At 35.7% G+C, this 18857-nt stretch overlaps 1 protein-coding gene across 8 annotated transcripts; it reads left to right on the top strand.

Annotated features, from left to right (window-relative positions):
- Positions 1-4274: 4274 nt before the first annotated feature.
- Positions 4275-18622, top strand: LOC105038206 (serine/threonine-protein kinase CTR1). 8 transcript variants are annotated; one of them, XR_012141543.1, is made up of 17 exons: positions 4275-4701; positions 6301-6599; positions 6686-6830; positions 7027-7130; positions 9497-9705; positions 10668-11024; positions 11151-11191; positions 13731-13802; positions 14419-14519; positions 14630-14714; positions 14866-14964; positions 15318-15386; positions 15482-15613; positions 15750-15784; positions 17073-17167; positions 17254-17476; positions 18129-18622. XR_012141543.1 is itself a non-coding variant. In XM_073257959.1 (16 exons), the coding sequence occupies exons 1-15, from the start codon at positions 4327-4329 to the stop codon at positions 18101-18103; spliced, it is 2259 nt and encodes a 752-aa protein (XP_073114060.1). In that variant the 5' UTR covers positions 4275-4326; the 3' UTR covers positions 18104-18128; positions 18241-18622. The 8 variants fall into 8 exon arrangements, 7 of the variants coding, with proteins under 7 accessions (XP_073114060.1, XP_073114056.1, XP_073114064.1 ...); XM_073257959.1 differs by lacking the exons at positions 15750-15784; positions 17254-17476 and adding an exon at positions 18028-18128 and having other exon boundaries at positions 18241-18622; XM_073257955.1 differs by lacking the exons at positions 15750-15784; positions 17254-17476 and adding an exon at positions 18028-18128 and having other exon boundaries at positions 18237-18622.
- The last annotated feature ends 235 nt before the right edge of the window (positions 18623-18857 follow it).

Raw genomic sequence — 18857 nt, 5'->3', positions numbered from 1 at the left:
AATTAACATCTTACTTTTAAACTTTTCATACAAGTACGTGCCATCAATGCTGATTACAGGACGGCAATGCCTAAAACCCTGAATGCATGGTTTAAAAGCCCAAAAAATATAATTTAAAACCTGGACATTGGAATTCGCAGTTTGAAAAAAATTTCATTAAACAACTGTATCGAGATTTGTATGTTGAAGTGCAGTCATATAATAGGATAATTTAGCATAAGACGGCTCTCATTCTCCATAAATATCAACCAATGCCTTCTGCTTTCTACACTATGCTTTCCTGTATGACACTGTATATTGAAATTGATCATTAATGGTTGCCACAATAGCTTCAGCTCTAACACCGGGATCTTTCTCAATAATATGTCAGACTAGTATGTCAATCATCCTTCCACTGACATGTTTGTGGTCTCGACTCAACTCCGTAAACAAACAAGTGTGAGGACCCTCATATCTTGTGATTTGAAAATATTCATGTTTTTTCAACAATACAGTACGAAGCCTCCATTTATAATTTTGAACATTATCTGATGATGTGCATCGTACGGACCACAACTTTGAATGTGACTGAACTACATTGTATGTCCGATGCTTCATAATGTGATAAAGATCAACAGCTCTTCTTACATAATCTTTACTCTTAAATATTAGACCTTTAGAAAATTCAATCATCGAGGAGTTACAAAACTGATAGTCAGAGTTCAATCTTCGATCAGCACTAACACAATCACTATCATCTAAATTTATATCATTAAAAAATTATGAAGATTCATGCAAATGAGGTTGAGGTTCTCCCACATTAATATTAGGCTGAACATCTTCATCATCATCCTCATCTTCACCATCATCATCTTAACTGCTACTGTCCTCATCCATCTAATCATCTTCATCTCCGCTTTCATCTGACTCAAAGCCTAGATTATTAGAATTTATTCCACTACCTATCCAGTCATTGTTTCCTATATGAGTGTCGTCTTCCGCACTTACCACTACTACCAAAGGAGAAGTCACCATAGCAGAAGACACAGGAGAAGTCACCATAGGACTTTGAATAATTGAACAACTAGGACCGGTAGTAGTAAAATATTGTTCTGCAAATATGACCTCAACACTGTCGGTTTGCACCATAGGAGTTACGAAAAGCGAGGAAGGCCCTATAGTATTGTCCGCTTGGGTTAAAAGCTGACTATAGTATCCAAAGCTCGGTACATCTTCCTTTTCAATATATAATTCTAAAAATTGATATTCTGAATATTTCAAAGGAAAGCTCAGCATTTTTTCGACATCTTCATCGTCATCAATTGGAACTGAGATATACTTGCTCTGTATTAACTGTCCCGATAGATTAGGAGATCTCCATTTCAATTTTATTTCATATTTCTCTTTGTCTACAAGAATACTGCTGTATAAATAGTCCAATAATTTTTGACGTGATAATGATGAAGATACTCTAATCATCCGATTTGCAGGGTGACTGTATTGCACACCAGTTTCATCATTCTGTATCATGCCATCATAATATAATAGTACACGATCCGAGTACTGGCCATTTTCTCAAAAAAATTTATGACAAAATCAAAATCAAAAAATTTAGTATTAGTAATTATTTTATCGTTCCAAAAGATTTACATAATAAATGTATCATATCATCAACAAATAGGTATAGATAGGTCCTATCCCATTCAAAAATTGTATTAATTCTATAGGTTAATTATATTAATCAAACGATACGCAATAAGGACCGAAAGAAATTTCGAAAGTATTTTTTCTTAGTTCTCCCCACACGGCTGAAAATATATGAGAAGAACTAAAGGAAAATACTGTCCGAAATTTCTCTCGAACCCTCTGCATATCGTTCGAATAATATAATTACCTACAGAATTAAATACAATTCTCAAACTGTCCAAACTGGACAATCAATTGATTAATATATATATTTTATGGTATCCGTATAAAAATATATAATCAAATATATATTTTATACGGATACCGTAGAATATCCTACATTGGTCAACTATCGGGTCTATGGTTTCATGAAATACAATATATTTTAAAATTATTAAATTAGGGTCGAATCGAATTTTAAAACAAATTCGAATCTAATGAGATAAAAATAAAAAATAAAAATAATGAGACAAAAATAAAAAATAAAAAGATCAAAATAGGAGGGCGCCGCAAGGTCGTCGTCGGTCAGCCACCGTAGGGCCGCGTGGGGCCGTTGTTGGGGGCCGCCGTCGGTTGGCCGCAGCAGGGCCGTGCAGGGCCGCCGCTGCTGGGCAGCGCGGGGCCGCCGTCAGGGGCCTGCCGTCGGGCTGTGCGGAGCCGTCGTTGGGGGCCCATCGTCGGGCCGTGCGGAGCCCCAGTCGAGGGCCCGCCGTCGGGTCATCGGGGGCCCACCGTCGGGGGCCCACCGTCGGGGGCCCATCGCGGGAGGCCCGCCCGAGGCCGCCATCGCGGGCCCACCGCACGGCCGCCGCTGGGGAGGGGCTACCACTGTTGGGGCCGCCGTTCGGGAGGGGCCACTGCGGGTGGGGATGGGGCGGGGCGGGGTGGCCGGCCAAGGGAAGGGGAGGGGCGGGGCGACCGCCGTCGCTCCACCGGTGGGCCAACGACATGGGGGGCGCGCGGGTCCACCGTCGGCCGGCTGTCGTCGACAAGCCAAGGAAAAAGAGGGAGGGAAAGAGAGGAAGAGGGAGAGAAGAGGGAGAGAGAGAGAGGAAGAAGAAAGAGAGAAGAGAGAGTTCATCGCCGTCGGAGCTCGCCGTCGTGCCGTCAGAGAGGAGAAGGAAGATGCGGAGAAGGAAGACGTCGGAGAAGAGGGAGTTTTTTTTTGGGGTCTTAAGCAACAAAAATGCCAAAAGGAATGGCATTTTTCAAAACGCCATTCCAAATGACATTTTTAAAAACACCATTTCCTTTGGCATTTTTCATTTCAAATTTTATTTTTTTTATTTTTTTCTTTTTTTATGATATTTTTTTTTATTTTTTTTATTTTTTAAAGTTATTTTTATTACATTTTTTAATAAAAAAAATAATTTAAAATGAAGATAGTAATTTGAAATGATAATTTTTATTTGAATTAAAGTTAAAATTTCTATTTTTTTAAATTTATAATTTTAATTTTTTAATATTTTTTTCATTTTTTCATTTTTTTATGATATTTTTTATTTTTTAAATTTAAATTAGAAATTTTTATTTTTTTATAATTTAAAATTTTAATTTTAATTTTTTTTATCATTTTTATTATTTTTTTCTATTTTTATAGCATTTTTTTCTTTGTTTAAAATATTTTTAAAAAAATTAATTTGAAATGGGGAAAGTAATTTGAAATGATGATTTTTATTTAAATTAAAATTAAAATTTTTATTTTTTTAAAATAAAAATTATAATTTTATTTTTTTATTTTTTTATGATATTTTTTATTTTTTTTAATTTTTTAGATATTTTTTTAAAAAAATTAATTTGAAATAGAGAAAGTAATTTGAAATGATGTTTTTTATTTAAATTAAAATTAAAATTTTTATTTTTTAATTCAAAATTATAATTTTTATTTTTTTCTATTTTCTATTTTTTATGATATTTTTTATTTCTTTAATTTTTTAAGATATTTTTTTAGGATATTTTTTTAAAAAAAATAATTTGAAATGGAAAAAGTAATTTGAAATGATATTTTTTATTTGAATGAAAATTTATTATTTATTATTTTTTAAATTTTTTAAGATATTTTTTTGAAATATTTTTTTAAAAAAATAATTTTTAAAAGAGATTGTAATTTGAAATGATGATTTTTATTTGAATTAAAATTAAAATTTTTATTTTTTAAAAATTTAGAATTATAATTTTTATTTTTTTTAATTTTTTATGATATTTTTTATTTTTTTATATTATTTTTTTAAATATTTTTTTAAAAAAATAATTTGAAATAGGGATATGAAATGATGATTTATATTTGAATCAAATTAAAATTTTTATTTTTTAAAAAATTTAAAATTATATATTTTTATATATTTTTTTGAAAAATAAATAATTAAATTTATTATTTTAAATAGTATTTTTAAAAATATATTTTTTTATTATGAATTTAATTTATTTTTTTTTTATCAATGAAAAAGAGACGATGATGTGGACACTGTAAACGTCATTTGGAATGTCGTTAGAAATGATATTTTATAAAATTTATATTAATTTGATAAATAAAATAAAAATTATATTATTTTTTTAAATAATTTTCTTTTAATTATTTTGGTAAAGGACTCGAGAAAAGGGAACGGCGGCCCTTCGGGTTTCTTCTTAGCGTTGAAGAAATTGCCCGTCTCTCCTTTTATTATGGAGATGCCGGAGAGACGGCCCGGCTACTCTCTTCTCTCCCAGTTCCCCGACGAGCCGCCGGCGGCGGCCGTGGCACTTGATTGGCTTCAGCGGCAGTCAAGCGGGAGCAGCGTCCGGGAGAGCTCCATGTTGGGAGATTGCTACCCGCCGCCGACCCTTTCGACAGTCTGTGAGGAGACGGCGATTGGCTCGTCCTCGCCCAACAAGAGCTGGGCGCAGCAGGCGGAGGAGAGGTACCAGCTGCAGCTCGCGCTGGCCCTCCGCCTCTGCTCGGAGGCTGCGAGCGCCGCCGATCCCAATTTCTTGGACGCCGGAGATCAGTTGGCTGTGGTGCAGAATGCTTCTGCCAAGTCTCTTTCTCATCGCTTCTGGGTATGGATTCGTGCCGTTTATTCATCAGATCGCGGTTATACTTTCTTTCCAATGGCTTTTGTTAGTTATATATATATATATATACATATATATATATGTATATATATATATATATATATATATATATATATATATATATATGTATATATATATATATATATGTATATTGTTTCCCTGTAGCTCTTTCTCATCGTTTCTGGGTATCTTGATCCACGTAATTTGATCATTAAAAGTAGCGCTATAGTTTCTTTCCTGTAACTCTATCCTTAAATCACATTTTTTTTAACTTTTTTCTTAATGTTGTGATTGCTAGCTTTTTGTTGATTTGCTGCCTCAATTCCATCTGTATTTATTTGGATTATTTTTTGAAGTGTTAAATTGGAGTTCTTATACTCGATTTCTTAAAAATCTTGACCTGTATCGGATCATAAAAAATAAAAATAAACCCAAAGAATAAGCAGCAGAACAAATAAAGAATCCGAGACTGAATATACATTTTGGCAAACCTCATATATGATTATAACACAATCCTTGCCACCGTTTAGGATACGAAAAGTTAGGAGCCAATAGTGGCAAAGAAGAAAGAAGACAATCATTTCTTTCTTTCTTTTCTTATTAAAAAGAGTGGGAAAGTAATATCTTATTATGCCTTTTAAATTATTAATAATAAAAGAAAGAGAGGGTTTTTTTTATAATCCAAATCAGTCAGTAGAAAAATGTTTTCATGCATACATTTATTCTACGCGTGTATGTATAATGTATGCATATTCTGCACCAGTTGGATGTTATGCATCAGAAAAACAAAAGGACAGGTGCACACAAAGAGGAGGACCTTGAACATGGTAATATTTCTATAGTAAAGTAGAGCATCCTTACAGATTAAAGCAATGAAAGCCATGAAGATGGTATACCTAGGTCCAAGGAGCTCAGCATCGACATCTCACGACTTAATTTAGGCTCACATCATCAACAACAGATCATAAAACTCCCATTCTTTAGAACTTATCATGAAATGACGTTTCCCAAATGCTCTAAGCCTCAGCTTTGACAAAAAAGTTTCACATTCACCACTAGTCACCTAAGATTCATGCTGGGATGCGCACACATATAGGCAATTCTTAAATTTCCTTCAACTTCCTTAAGTTCTCAGGACCCAGTTTCTCACATTTAGAAAAACAAAAGATACATTTTTCTTTAGGGTCACAAATGGGTCAGCCCCAGTGATTATTACACTACCCAGGCTTCAGTATAGCTCAGCCATACTGGGTAAAGCTCCCTTGGAGAGTCGATTTTCAAGTTGAGCCTGGGGTTATAATTCTTTTGAGTTAGCTACTGATCCAGTTCCACTTACTTACGGGCTGAGCCTCATAATGTTGTTTGAGCATCAGTCCTATTTTAAATAAATGAGCTTGAAGGATCTGTTACTAAAGCTGATAAAGGTTAAGTGATATGTGCAGGTATGTAGTTTTCCCTTCCAAATGTTAATAGCAACAGTTTCATGTAACATTTATTTACTCTGGGCAATATGCTGTAGTTCCCATATTTTAGTTTTTTTTTTTTTTGTTGTCTTACATAATACTTGCTTTTTTTCATGTCTAGGTAAATGGTTGCTTATCATACTACGATAAGATTCTAGATGGCTTTTACCTGATTCGGGGAATGGATCCACTTGTATGGACTTTATGCACTGATGTGCAAATAGAGAGTCGAATTCCATCTATTGAATCACTAAGGACTATTCAACCCATTGATTCATCAATTGAAGTGGCTGTGATAGATAGACTGGGTGATTATGATTTAAGGCAGCTGCAAAAAACAGTACTTAGCATTTCGTATAATCATGGTACAAGAAAGGATGTCATTGATAAGCTTGCCAGACTTGTCTGCACTCAGATGGGGTAACTTATTTGCACTACTAGTGAATGAGTGACTATAGATTTTGTTCTGATGCTGTCAGTTATTAAGTTCACACTTTTCTGACAAGGGGTGTAGCTTCTGATGAAGAATCTGAATTGCTTCCTCGCTGGAAAGACTGCAGTGAGTTTCTTAAGGCCAGTTCAGGTTCTGTTGTGTTCCCATTGGGCAAGTTATCTGTTGGTCTCTGCAGGCATCGTGCTTTATTATTTAAGGTAAAATTTCATTACCCATGCATACTTTTAGTGTCAATTTACGGAAAATTTAGACTTTTGAGAAACAAATTATGGAATTAGAGTTTCTTTTCTTGATTTACTTTTTAAATGCATTAACTTAATCCAAGGAGTACTTATCATTTTCCTTTTTTAAACTTTGTTGACTGTATCCAACCTTTTGCTTTGATGCTTACAGATGCTAGCGGACACAATCAATTTGCCTTGTCGAGTTGCCAAGGGTTGCAAATATTGTAAAAGTAATGATGCTTCCTCATGTTTGGTGCTCCTTGGGCCTGAAAGGTGGGTTCTACTTGTCAGACATTTAGTTGATTTTATAATCAGCATGAGATGGTGAAACAATTTCTAAATATTATACACATAGAATTGTGATAATAGAACTATGGAATTTGAGTGCATTAGGAATTAAAACTGCATGAGAGTATAGTTGTGAACTTGTGATAATAGAGATATGGAATTTGAGGGTGGCCTTGGTGCAAAGGTACGGTTGCTTTATCATTGCCTTGGTATCATGGGTTCGAAACATGGATGTAGCCACATATGGAGGGGGACAAGGCAGCGTATATTTGATCCTGCCCACACCCTATATTGGTGGAAGCCTCATTCATACGTTTAGACAACCTTTTCTTAGGAGTTAAAGACTGACTTTTCACATAGATATATAGATAGATATATCTGCATGAATGAGTTTGCATCTACATAAATGGACACACACACACACAAATATATGGGGAGAGAGAGAGAGAGAGAGAGAGAGAGAGGATGGTTTACTATGTGATGGTTCCAAAACTTGTTTGGATCTAATGTTTTAGCTACTTGAGCAGGGTAAGTTGTTCTTACCTGTGCCCTTCATGACCCTTTATTCACATCCTGTCACAAACCTCTACCACCCTACTCACCCCCCGCACCATTACCATCTTCATCATCCTAGCTCTCTGCATTTGCTTCAATGTTTTTGCATAAAGGAGGTGGCAGATTTCAGCAGGGGAAGGTGATCATGGGGGTGCAATCATTTGGGGGTGGATGGATTGGGCAGGAAATGAGGGAGCTAATGGATCTTGTTTTGATGGCTGCCAATGATGGTGAAGTAGGTTGGAACCAATAAGATGTATGATTTTGTGGCAAAAGGGTTTTGACAGGTTTTGATATGCATCTAGGGGTGATGGTGGGGTCGGAAGGGTAGGGTGGACAAAGAAAATGGAAGGGGTTGTTAGAAGGGATATGGTGAATCATTCTTTTGGAATTACATCATTTACTAATTCATCTTGATCTCCTAGTTAATAAATCAAGTTTAGGATTCCTCATATATCAACTCTTCTTAATCAAACACTGATCAGAGAAAATCATGATTTCTAGTTTAAACCTGCCCATTCACCTATTAGATAGCTACAGTTCTTGGACAGTAAGAAGGTTCGGTTGGCACCGATTGGAGGTTTGACTTTTGGAACTAGTTATTGCATGGATGAGGCAGCAGGTTCAGCTGGTGTATTTCACAAGAACAGGTTTTATTTTTGACATGCAGATCCTTGTTTTTTATATTTAGTAGTTTGGCTTTATTCTGGTGAAAGCCCACACATTTCAGACAGAACAATAAAATCTTGGAAACTCCTATCTCTAATGAGTCTTAGGATAATAAATACAAGTATACAACTGATACTTCTGGATTGACGGAAAATCAACATTGCCGTCAAATCAACTATAATAATGAAATTGTAATGGCGAATGGTTTGCCAACATATTTAGTTAATGTTGGGTGTTAAATCCTTTTCAAAGGATTCATGCTAGTTTGTGCTGGAGGTAAAACAAGAGATGTGAATGGAAAGAAAATGGTGAAAAATCAGACTAACAGTCTGAAAGAAACGACCAATAATCCAAGATAAGGCCAAAGTAGAGGTCCCTATCATTCTAGGTGCAAAATGGTGGAAAGTAGGATATGGCATATCATGTAAAAAGACGCTTGTTCTAGGTCAGCCTAGAGGTGATCTTGCATTACTGGAGGTCGATCTTGTAGGGTCACTTAGCACAAGGAGGTATGATGTGTGGTCATCTGGCTGGAGATTCAAGGTTGTGTGGGAGGAAGGTGATGGAGTGGCAGCCAAGGAGAAAAAGCATATGGACATGGGTGTGGAGGGGTACAAGTGGAATTATGGGATTGAGGGTTACTCAGAAATTTAATTTCATGTTTAGAAACCACATTTTCCCAAAATGAAGGCCCCTTTCCCTCAGAGAAAAAGGAGGCCCCTGCATTTTTCAAAAAATTTGAGTTTTGTGGCAGACCATGTGAGCTTAAAATTCATTTTGTTATAAAGTTGAAATCTCATTTCGCTACATGTTTTACGTATATCAGTTATAAAACATTGCGTCTAAATAGTCCCTTAATGTCATGGCTAGTGTTTCAGTGCTCACCTCTCAATTAGTTAACCAGTGGAGTGACTTCAAAACAGTAAATATTGTCTTTATTATCTGTATGATTTTATTTTATCTATGCCAATTTTTTATTCAACTTTCATCAACTTTTCACACAGGCAAATTATAAACGATCATGCCTAAGTTTGTAATAGTCAAATTGAAACTGTATGCATAATGCTAGTCTATACACACCAGAAAATTGATAGCTCCTATTTTTCTTTTAATTTGTATTATGGCAGGGAGTTTTTAATTGATTTGATCAGAAACCCAGGCTCTGTATGTGAACCTGATTCCTTGCTGAATGGTCTCTCCTCCATCTTGATTTCTTCACCCTTACACATCCCGAAATTCAAAATGGTTGGTATTACAGATAATCTAAGATCTCTGGCCAAGCAATATTTCCTTGTCTGCCAATCACTTAATCTCATGTTCAGAGATGCTTCAGCAGGTGACTCCCTTGCAGTACACTTCATTCCATTTCCTCAGAAAATTTTACTGCTTTTGTGCATGTGTCTTAGGATATTTTGCTTCTGCTTTTCTTTTTGGGGTGTCTTTGTGTGTGTGCATGTTGTGATGTTGACATGTTAAGACATGCAATCCCTTCTTTTTCTTACTAATGCCATTATTTGGTCAATGGACCTTACTGTGCGAATCATTCACAATTTCTAATTGTATGTCTTTGCCCTAAGTTTATAGGAGACAATGATGGAGTGTAGGCATTTATACCTGCTCTGTGGCAATGTTAGGATGAAGTAAACGATGGCATAAAAACATACATTCTGTCCTCCTTGCGCCATGCATTTTATTTATGGTTTAGGCACTTAGAGATCAAGATTGTGATATAAATGTCAGCCAATGAGCCAGAGGGTCATTTGACAAGCATGCAGAACAATAAACTTATTGCATAAAAATCACGTCTAATGTCACTTTTTTGTATTTTAAAATAGGATCTCAAGGTATAAGGATTGGATATTGACCACTAGGTCCACCACGAATGGAGCAATCCTTACTCTTGTGCTAATTATTTGTATTATTTTTTGAAGCAAAATACAACCATTTCCTTAATTGCTGAACTTGCACATATATTAATATCACTTTAGCAAGCTCTCTAATCAAGCAAATGGAGGTCAACTATGAAATGAGGCCTTTTTTCGATCTTGATAGTTGCAGACCCTGCTGAAAATGCACCAAATATTAGCTTAATTGTAGTAAAAAATTAATAAATTTCAGCTGGGATATGTAAGCAATTACTCCTCCTCCTACTACTATTACTACAAAAATATAAGGAGTTCATCTAATAGATGAGCGACCACTGCAGCAATTATGCATTTATGATCACAGGAGCAATTGGTGGCCAAGAAGATGCTATAGGCTGATTTGTGGTTGGAAATTACCTGTCAACTGTAACAGGTGGTGATGCTGAAGTTTCTCAGGCTACTCAGCCTCATGCTGAGAGAGTTGCTCAACCTGATGGCCAGGATGGAAATTTGCTACTACATGAACTACACAATCCTTCCCAGAATGTTGTAAGCTCAGAACAGATATTGCGAGAACAGAGCCATGTAAAGCAGATTGCACAAGTTGGGCATCTAAATGTTTCGCCAAGTCTAGCCTTCTCTGATTCAAGGGCTGAGAAAAATAATGACTTGAGATTCATCAAGGAACATCATTTTGGGCAAACTAAACCCACGAAAGATACATCGCTTGCTATGGATGATTTGATGATTCCATGGAGAGATCTTGTGTTGAAGGAGAAAATTGGTGCAGGTATATGCGTGTATGTGCATAATGTGCACATGCATTTTTGCATGCATAAATGAGTATTCATCGACTCTTACTGGTGTGTGGATAGGCATATCTATATTCAAAAGTACTAACCAAGTGCATTTTCAGGTTCTTTTGGAATTGTACATCGTGCTGATTGGAATGATTCAGTAAGTTCATGACCAGTTCTTTGTTCAGAATTATATTGATTTCAAGGTTCGAGATTACTATTACCATTGTTTCCATTCTATAATGGTTGAGACAAACTTAATATACCCAGTTGTTTACTTGGAATGACTAGGCTTCTTTTTGAAGCCTGTCAAACAATAATTTGTAGCATTGGCTTGACAAAACAAAAGCCTGTTCTTCAGTGTTTTGTCACCGCAGATGTAAGAATCAGATTTGGACAGTTATCCAAGTTTCTGACTATGCAGAAGGCAGAAAAGAAATATGTTTAACAAATTATTGATGCTTTTTTCGATACAAGGGCACTCGAATTAATACTCATTAAAGAATATTTTAATATCTACTTAAATATGCATATATAGTAGGGCAGAAAGCTGGCCCAAATGGATGTAACAAAATCAGTAGCATATTTGGTTAGTTAGGTCTTCAAAGGTTTTATAGAAATTATAGAAGAAATAAGGAAAAAAAACACTCATAAGTATACATGAATAAATATTAATCAATACAAAAACACCAGCATATGCATTCCTATACACCTGCAGACATAGAGAAACATAATACAGTTGTATATGACATTATTAATACACATTATGCAAATGTGTATGTGTTCTATATACTTCGACATTATATGATGATTAAAAATCATTTTATTGCTCTGATAAACTCATATGGATATATTTAGCATCTAACTTGCTAAAATACAAACTTTTATCAATGAATCAACATGAGGGAAATCACACATGATGAATTATTTTTAATAGTAAAAAAGAAATAACGGAATAAGAAAAATCCTTTTGAAACATGGTCCAGTGCAAGATAAGCTTCTATCCATAAGTGATCGATATTTATTTCAACTCTGAATGTTCAATTGAGCCAGCTTCAGGACTGCCCGCTAGCCTTAAATGGGCCTCTTCAAGAAGCCATTAGGACATTTTCCCCTGTTCCAAATTGTAGGGACCTAGTCAGCCATGGGAAGATTGGGTTGTTTCCTTTTCTGTTTTCTTTCTTTGAGCTGATTTGTAGGTGCACTCATTTGTAAAGAGCACCCCTTTGTGAAACCCTGACCAATGGGATTGCTTTTTTCTTTTTTCCTTCCAAATTTATGGGCATACTGTTCAATAGGATAAGTTTGATTCTTCAAATTCATTAACTTTGTTGTTTTTATATTTTGATGTGGCATGGGTTTTTCAGTCCTCAATTGCAACTACGAAAGGCTTTGAAAAGAGCCTCACAATGTGCCCCTTCTAATTGATTTCTGTTGAGTTGACAAGGATAGATCAATTGGAGCACTTGGCGTCATTAGTGTATGTTATCTGCAGTGTAGAGTTAATTCATGACTATGAAGCATGAGCCTACTATACTGGAATTAAGAGTAATGTTTAGGAATATGAAGTTTGAAGTCACATGCACGGAAACAGAGAATTTGCATGCTCTTCTTTATATATAATGGAAAAGGTTTGAGGCTGGCCTCCTCTAGCCGGCTCCCAAAAAGTGAAGCCATCTTTTATTCATCTTAATCTTGATGCCCAACCCAATTTAAGGTATGATTAGAGTTTCGAGGACAGCAGGCTTTGCACTGCTTTAACGGTACAGCATAACATGTTTTCCTTTTTTCCTTCGAAATTGTCTCTCTCCCTCTCTCCTCCCTTTCTGTCCCTGCATAGACTAAACCATCACAAAGCTTCTTGCTCCTTTAGTAATTCCTCCTTCCTCTTATCCTTTCAGGTCATGTGCATTGCTTGAGTGAGATTCTAGTAATTTTAATGGAAACCTATATGGAAGCAAAGTTTCATCTGAATCAGAAATTGCAAATGACATTGGCATGCTATTTTTTTAATCCTAATAATTGATAGAAGAATGAGGTATGGTAGACTGGCAACTCTCTTTACAACTTAAAGTTGGGGGAATTATTCATGGCTACACTTTTCAGATTCCATTCTGGACTAGCTTAAGATGGTATAAGAGATATCATATGGCATAAACTTGAGAGTTAGTCAAAATTGATAGTAGATTAGTATATTGTAGTAAATTAAGAAGGATGGAATTAGAAATCAGTATATTAGATGCATGTCAAGAATGCATTCATGGAATATAACTGATTGGATATTCTTGAACTTGTACTAAAGGCCTTAAAAAGTATCATGGTGAGGGGGGATGAAGGTGGTGAGAAGAGACTTGCGGAGGATTGACATACCTGAGATTTGGTTTCTTATAAAATAAATTTGGTGAGAAGAGACTTAGAAAGATTAAGGTATCAGCATGGATATTAATCTCACTATCTCAATGTCAAATTCTTTAACATTGATATTATTGTTTTGAATTTTATTATGTTTGAGACTATATTTTATTTTCTTACGACACAAACTTATCAGTTGTTACCAATATTTAGATCAATTTTCTCTCTGTTGAAAAACCAGATTTATCATCTTTTAATGAAAACATTGTCTTATTACTTACATTTTTCTTTTGGATGCTGCACCAGTAAGATGAATCCTTTTGTATTCATGCAAATTATTTAACTAGCAGGATGTTGCGGTGAAGATTCTCATGGAGCAGGACAACCATCCTGAGTGCTTAAAAGAGTTTTTAAGGGAGGTATACAACATAAACTTTTGTGCAGGTCATATTAGGTGTGCTTTGGAATTGTCATCTGGCATACTTCTATGAGCAGGCTTACATTTGAGACATCATGTATGCATTTAAAAAATGGAATGAGCAATGTTGATACATAAACCTCATAAATGTGGATTTCTTATTTTTGAAATGTAAGTTTAATACCTAAGCAAGCGAAGCGACTAAGCTTTTTGTAATGGGTTAAATGGGTTTTAGCCCATTACTCTGTTGGTGGAGCTAAAATTGCTGCAACTTCGCTATTGTAGAATCAAATTGTCATCCTCTAAAAAGAGTGATCTCACATTTACTGTTGAGTTGATGATATTATTGACCCAAATCCACAAAATTGTCTTGGCACTAGCTTGTGCCAACTCTTTCTTGGGACTCATATAATCAATGAGCCTTTAAGACGAGCACTCCTATTTTTATCAATATCGCATCCCATATTTTGGAAGTTGTTGCTTAATGTTGTACATAAAATGCCACTATGGGGTATATATGTAGGTTTCTGTGAATGGAATATCCTTTAGCAAGAAATATGTTTGTCATTCATGACTAAGTTGTAGTCCTACTGATTATAATATCATTTTTGTGCTAGGTTGCAATAATGAGAAGTCTGCGGCATCCTAATATTGTTCTTTTGATGGGTGCTGTTACTCAGCCTCCTAACTTGGCAATTGTTACAGAATACTTGTCAAGGTTTTTTCCTCCCAGACTTTTTTTTTTGGCAGTCCATTGTTTACATCATGCAAGCAAGGTCCAGTCCACCATGATAAGGATATTATTGTATCGTTATCTTCAATTTGCAGAGGCAGCTTATATAGGCTTTTACATAGACCTGATGCAAGAGAAAATCTAGATGAGAAGTGTCGTCTAAATATGGCTTTTGATGTGGTATGTCTACATGTTCCCTGTGAATTTTGAATTATAATATCTGCAGAATCATGTTGGATGTTGGTCAGGTTAAGCAATTTGAAGCAGATTTTGTCTGTTCCAATATACATTAGAAGTGTTAACATTGGTGCAATATGATTGGTTTACACAGGCAAAAGGAATGAATTATCTTCATCAGCGCAATCCCCCAATTGTTCATCGAGATTTGAAATCCCCAAATCTCTTGGTTGACAAAGAATATACAGTGAAAGTGAGGCCCACAAACTCTCTCTCTACTCCTGCAAAATGATGAAGTTGTATATGGCTATGATGAAGGACCAGTGCTTATTTTAATATCATTACCCTGTTATCTATGTTCTCATCCTTATGATGACCGCACAGTTTAGTTAATGGATAATGATTGTATTCAGCATTTTGTTAGATTACTGATTGTGGCTTTCTCTGTATGTTTAGCATATCATACCTGCCTTAAATGAAACTCATCAATTAATTAGTCAAAAGAAAAAGTATTTGAGGTGCCACCATCAGTTTCTGGCAGACAAGTATGTACATCAGTTGATGCTCATCTTAATTTAATTTACTAGTTTAGTTGTGATCATCCAGGTGGGTGACTTTGGCCTCTCCCGGTTAAAGGAGAACACGTTTCTATGCTCCAGGACTGCAGCAGGGACTGTATGTTTCTGTAGACTGACTTTGCATAATTTGCTTCTTTGTAAAACTAGTACATGCATAGTTTTTGTAAAGTTGTGACTTCTCATATTCAACAGCCCGAGTGGATGGCACCAGAAATTTTCCGTGATGAACTGTCAAATGAGAAGTCTGATGTTTATAGCTTCGGTGTGATCTTATGGGAGCTTATGTCATTACAACAACCATGGAGTAATCTAAATCCAGCTCAGGTTTGTAATCTTTCTCCCCATTGAATGCTAGAGTTAAAAATAGATCCTTAGGCTTGACTAAATAATGGAAATCTGCCAATGCAAGAATGCTGGATGACTGATGTAAAGATGGGTCTAATAATCCTTTTAATTTCAGCAACCTGATGATGGACAAATTGGTTTCACTTCAAGGTATCAATCTTTTCTAGATTGATGTGGTAGTCATTTTCAGTATTTTTTAAAAAGAAGTAAAGAGCACTAATTTGATATAAAGGTGAATTAAGTAGATTTCTTTTTGGTTCTGATAATGGCGTTGCACGCTGCTTCAATGCTTGATTGAGTAAAATTTTATGATGTTTCTGTAATATGGCCAGAAAGGAGGATGCCCAGGAGAATTACGGTTGTCATTATGTTGCAATCAGTATTATATGCTTCAGCGGCTCTGATTGCTATACTTGGTTGACAGCTAAGGCATGTTTTTTACCAAGTAAAAAATTCAGCAACCTGGCAACAACAAATGGGATGTTGCTTTCATGGTATCTATCTTTCCAGATTGATGCGGAAGTCATTTTCAGTTTTCTGTATAAGAGATAAAGAGCATTATATCTGATATAAAGGAGAACTAGGTAAATAGCTTTCTGGTTGTTATGATGATATTGTCATAGCTGCTTCAATTTCTGACTTAGTAATTTGTGCTGTTTGCAATAATATGGCTAAAAAAGGAGAATGCCCAAGAAAAATTGCAGTTATCACTGATGGTGTATTTTAGTAATTATATTTCTTGCTTGAGTGACTCTTGGTAGGAATGCTTGGTTGACGAGTAAGGCATTGTTTATATGAGTGAATGTAACATGCTAAAAGCTGCCCGCTATGTTGCATAGCTGTTGTGATCATGAGCAAAGCTCTCTAATGGAAATGATGAAGTTGTAGGAATGATGGTGTATAAAGGGGTCATCAAAGATGGAGTAAGGAAATATGTGTTTGTGATATTGAAGAGTGATCGGTCTCAGTTCCTTTATACCATGTTCTTATTTTTGCATAATCAATTCAAGGATATTACACTATGTCTGGTTGAGTTCATCTCCTGGGCTGCTCAAGGAAAACTCTTTCATGCCTTTTTGAAATGGCATAAAGTGAAAAAGTACATGTAATTGTTAAAGGTCTTGAACTCATTATTCTCCCAGGAAGTGGACAAAGTTGCCAAAATGCCGGGCCTATCATTCTTGATGATTTATTGGCATGCTAATTATAAGGTAATCCAGGGACTCCTTTGCAGCAGTCAAATGGGCATTTGACTTCCATGGACAGCAATACCAATGAATTCAATAATCCACTAGTGCATTCCATCGACCAGAAAATTCTAAATCCTTTTGGGGGATATAGACCATTTTAGGTTCAGTTTATTCCTTATTATGGCTCCAATTATAATTATGTTCACTAATATTATCTGATAAGTGAAGGTTGATGTTTCCTTTTGCAGGTTGTTGCTGCTGTTGGTTTTAAGGGCAGAAGGCTCGAAATTCCTAGTGATGTAGATCCACGAGTGGCTGGTATAATCAAAAGTTGTTGGGCTAAGTATGTGGATGGATTCAAATTCTTTTCAGTTGTGTTTGTTGATATTTCCTAACTTGTGTTTTTATAATGAAATGTTCAAACTGCAGTGAGCCATGGAAACGTCCTTCTTTTGCCAGTATCATGGAATCCTTGAAACCATTAATCAAGATTTCCAACACCACAACCAGTTAATGCATGAGTGTTGCAGTTAACCTAAAAGTGGTGATATGATGGTTCTCTTGAGCTCTTAATAGGAATTTTCTCACCATTTGAACTATTTTGGTGGTCAGATTTGAAAAACAGAAGTTTTGTTCATCAAGATCAGCTTAGGTGCTCCCTCTAACCTGTAACTCTCAGACTGGCATATGGCAGCCAACTAGTTTCAGTTGACGTCACTGCATATTCCTTTTTCAGATCTTCCATATCCTTTTTATTTGTTTTTATATTAATTGTTCAGGCATTTCAGTTGGAACTTAAATCTAGTGTAATAAGTAAAAAACTTTAAGATTTCATAGTAGAAAATTCAAATATCTCTCTATAATAGATTTATAAAGTTGAACAAGCTATGTGTTTTTTATGTATCATGCTCAATGAAATTTGACCTGTGAACTGTATGGTGTATCCACCTGATTTTCGAGTCTCCTTGGTCTATGGTTCATGTGCTGATCACTGATGTTGCTACTCATTAGGCTTAATACGGTAGCTTAAGGTTGATAAACTTTTAAGACTTGATTCATTTGGTTTTTTGGCATCGTCATGCAAAAGCTGGTTTGCTTCAATCCATTTTATTTCATCATCCTTCATGACTGATGACTATAAATCAGTCTGTTCAGTGTTCACTCAGGCCACTGCACATAATTCAGTCATTTTTTCTTTTCCAGTTTATTGCTATCATTTGAATCCATGACATCTGGAGCCATCCTGTGGATCTGGTCGTGCTGGCTAAAGTTTTATTAAAGACCGAATATTCCTTTCATTTCAGGTCATGCTGGTTGAGAGCTGATTGGTTGTTAGATGAAACCCCTAGAATAAAGTTGTGAGCACATTCCAGCATTAGTTACAATACATTGATTCTGTTACTGTTCTTTAGACAGGATAATTGGCACTTATTTCCCTCCTGTAATTGTTGGATGGTGGAGCGATGTAAATTGCAAAGCTACGAAGGCATATGACAAGGAAAGTATGATGGCTTCTCTGCCTTTACCAGCAAGTGTGTTTGCAGGCCAATGATCTGTCATGCAAGCATGTGAGTTGCTTTGTAACTGATTTAAAAGAAATCATAGATAATTGAGTATATTTACATGTAACAGCATAGCTCGAGCATCAAAATTTCTAGTTGGGGTATGAATTTGAGCAGCTTAATAGGTCATGCTCTTCGGCTTGTTTGATTAATATCCGCTGTCAATGCTCCTACATCAGTCGTTATTCATGCCAACAATTTACATTTCTTTTAATATCCAATTATATTTATGGTAAGTATGGCTGTCATTCTGAATCCCTGAAGGAAAAGTAAAATCTCTCTCTTTTTTTAGCAACTGCTGTTATAAGCATCATGTCCTGTGATAACTATTTTAGCGAACTGTCCTTCTAATTTTTCTCTGTTTCTTTGCTAAAATGCTAGTCTTCTAATTGATGTTTATTAGTGTACCTGAATAGGTACATAAAATGTCATTTTTGGCGGACCTTTCGTCTCGCAGTTTGTCTCATGCAG

This window comes from Elaeis guineensis, chromosome 1 (assembly GCF_000442705.2).
Source record: "Elaeis guineensis isolate ETL-2024a chromosome 1, EG11, whole genome shotgun sequence".
Classification (NCBI taxonomy): domain Eukaryota; kingdom Viridiplantae; phylum Streptophyta; class Magnoliopsida; order Arecales; family Arecaceae; genus Elaeis; species Elaeis guineensis.
The sequence above is the reverse complement of the archived record's forward strand: the minus strand, read 5'-3'. Positions and strand labels throughout refer to the sequence as shown.

Excerpts from the sequence above, each read along its gene's own strand:
- LOC105038206 (XM_073257942.1), top strand. The coding sequence starts at position 4,327 with ATGGAGATGCCGGAGAGACGGCCCGGCTACTCTCTTCTCTCCCAGTTC. Across the intron at positions 11,192-13,730 it reads GTGCTGATTGGAATGATTCA|CAGGATGTTGCGGTGAAGAT; the intron begins GTAAGTTCATGA and ends TTATTTAACTAG. Across the intron at positions 14,520-14,629 it reads GTTACAGAATACTTGTCAAG|AGGCAGCTTATATAGGCTTT; the intron begins GTTTTTTCCTCC and ends TTCAATTTGCAG.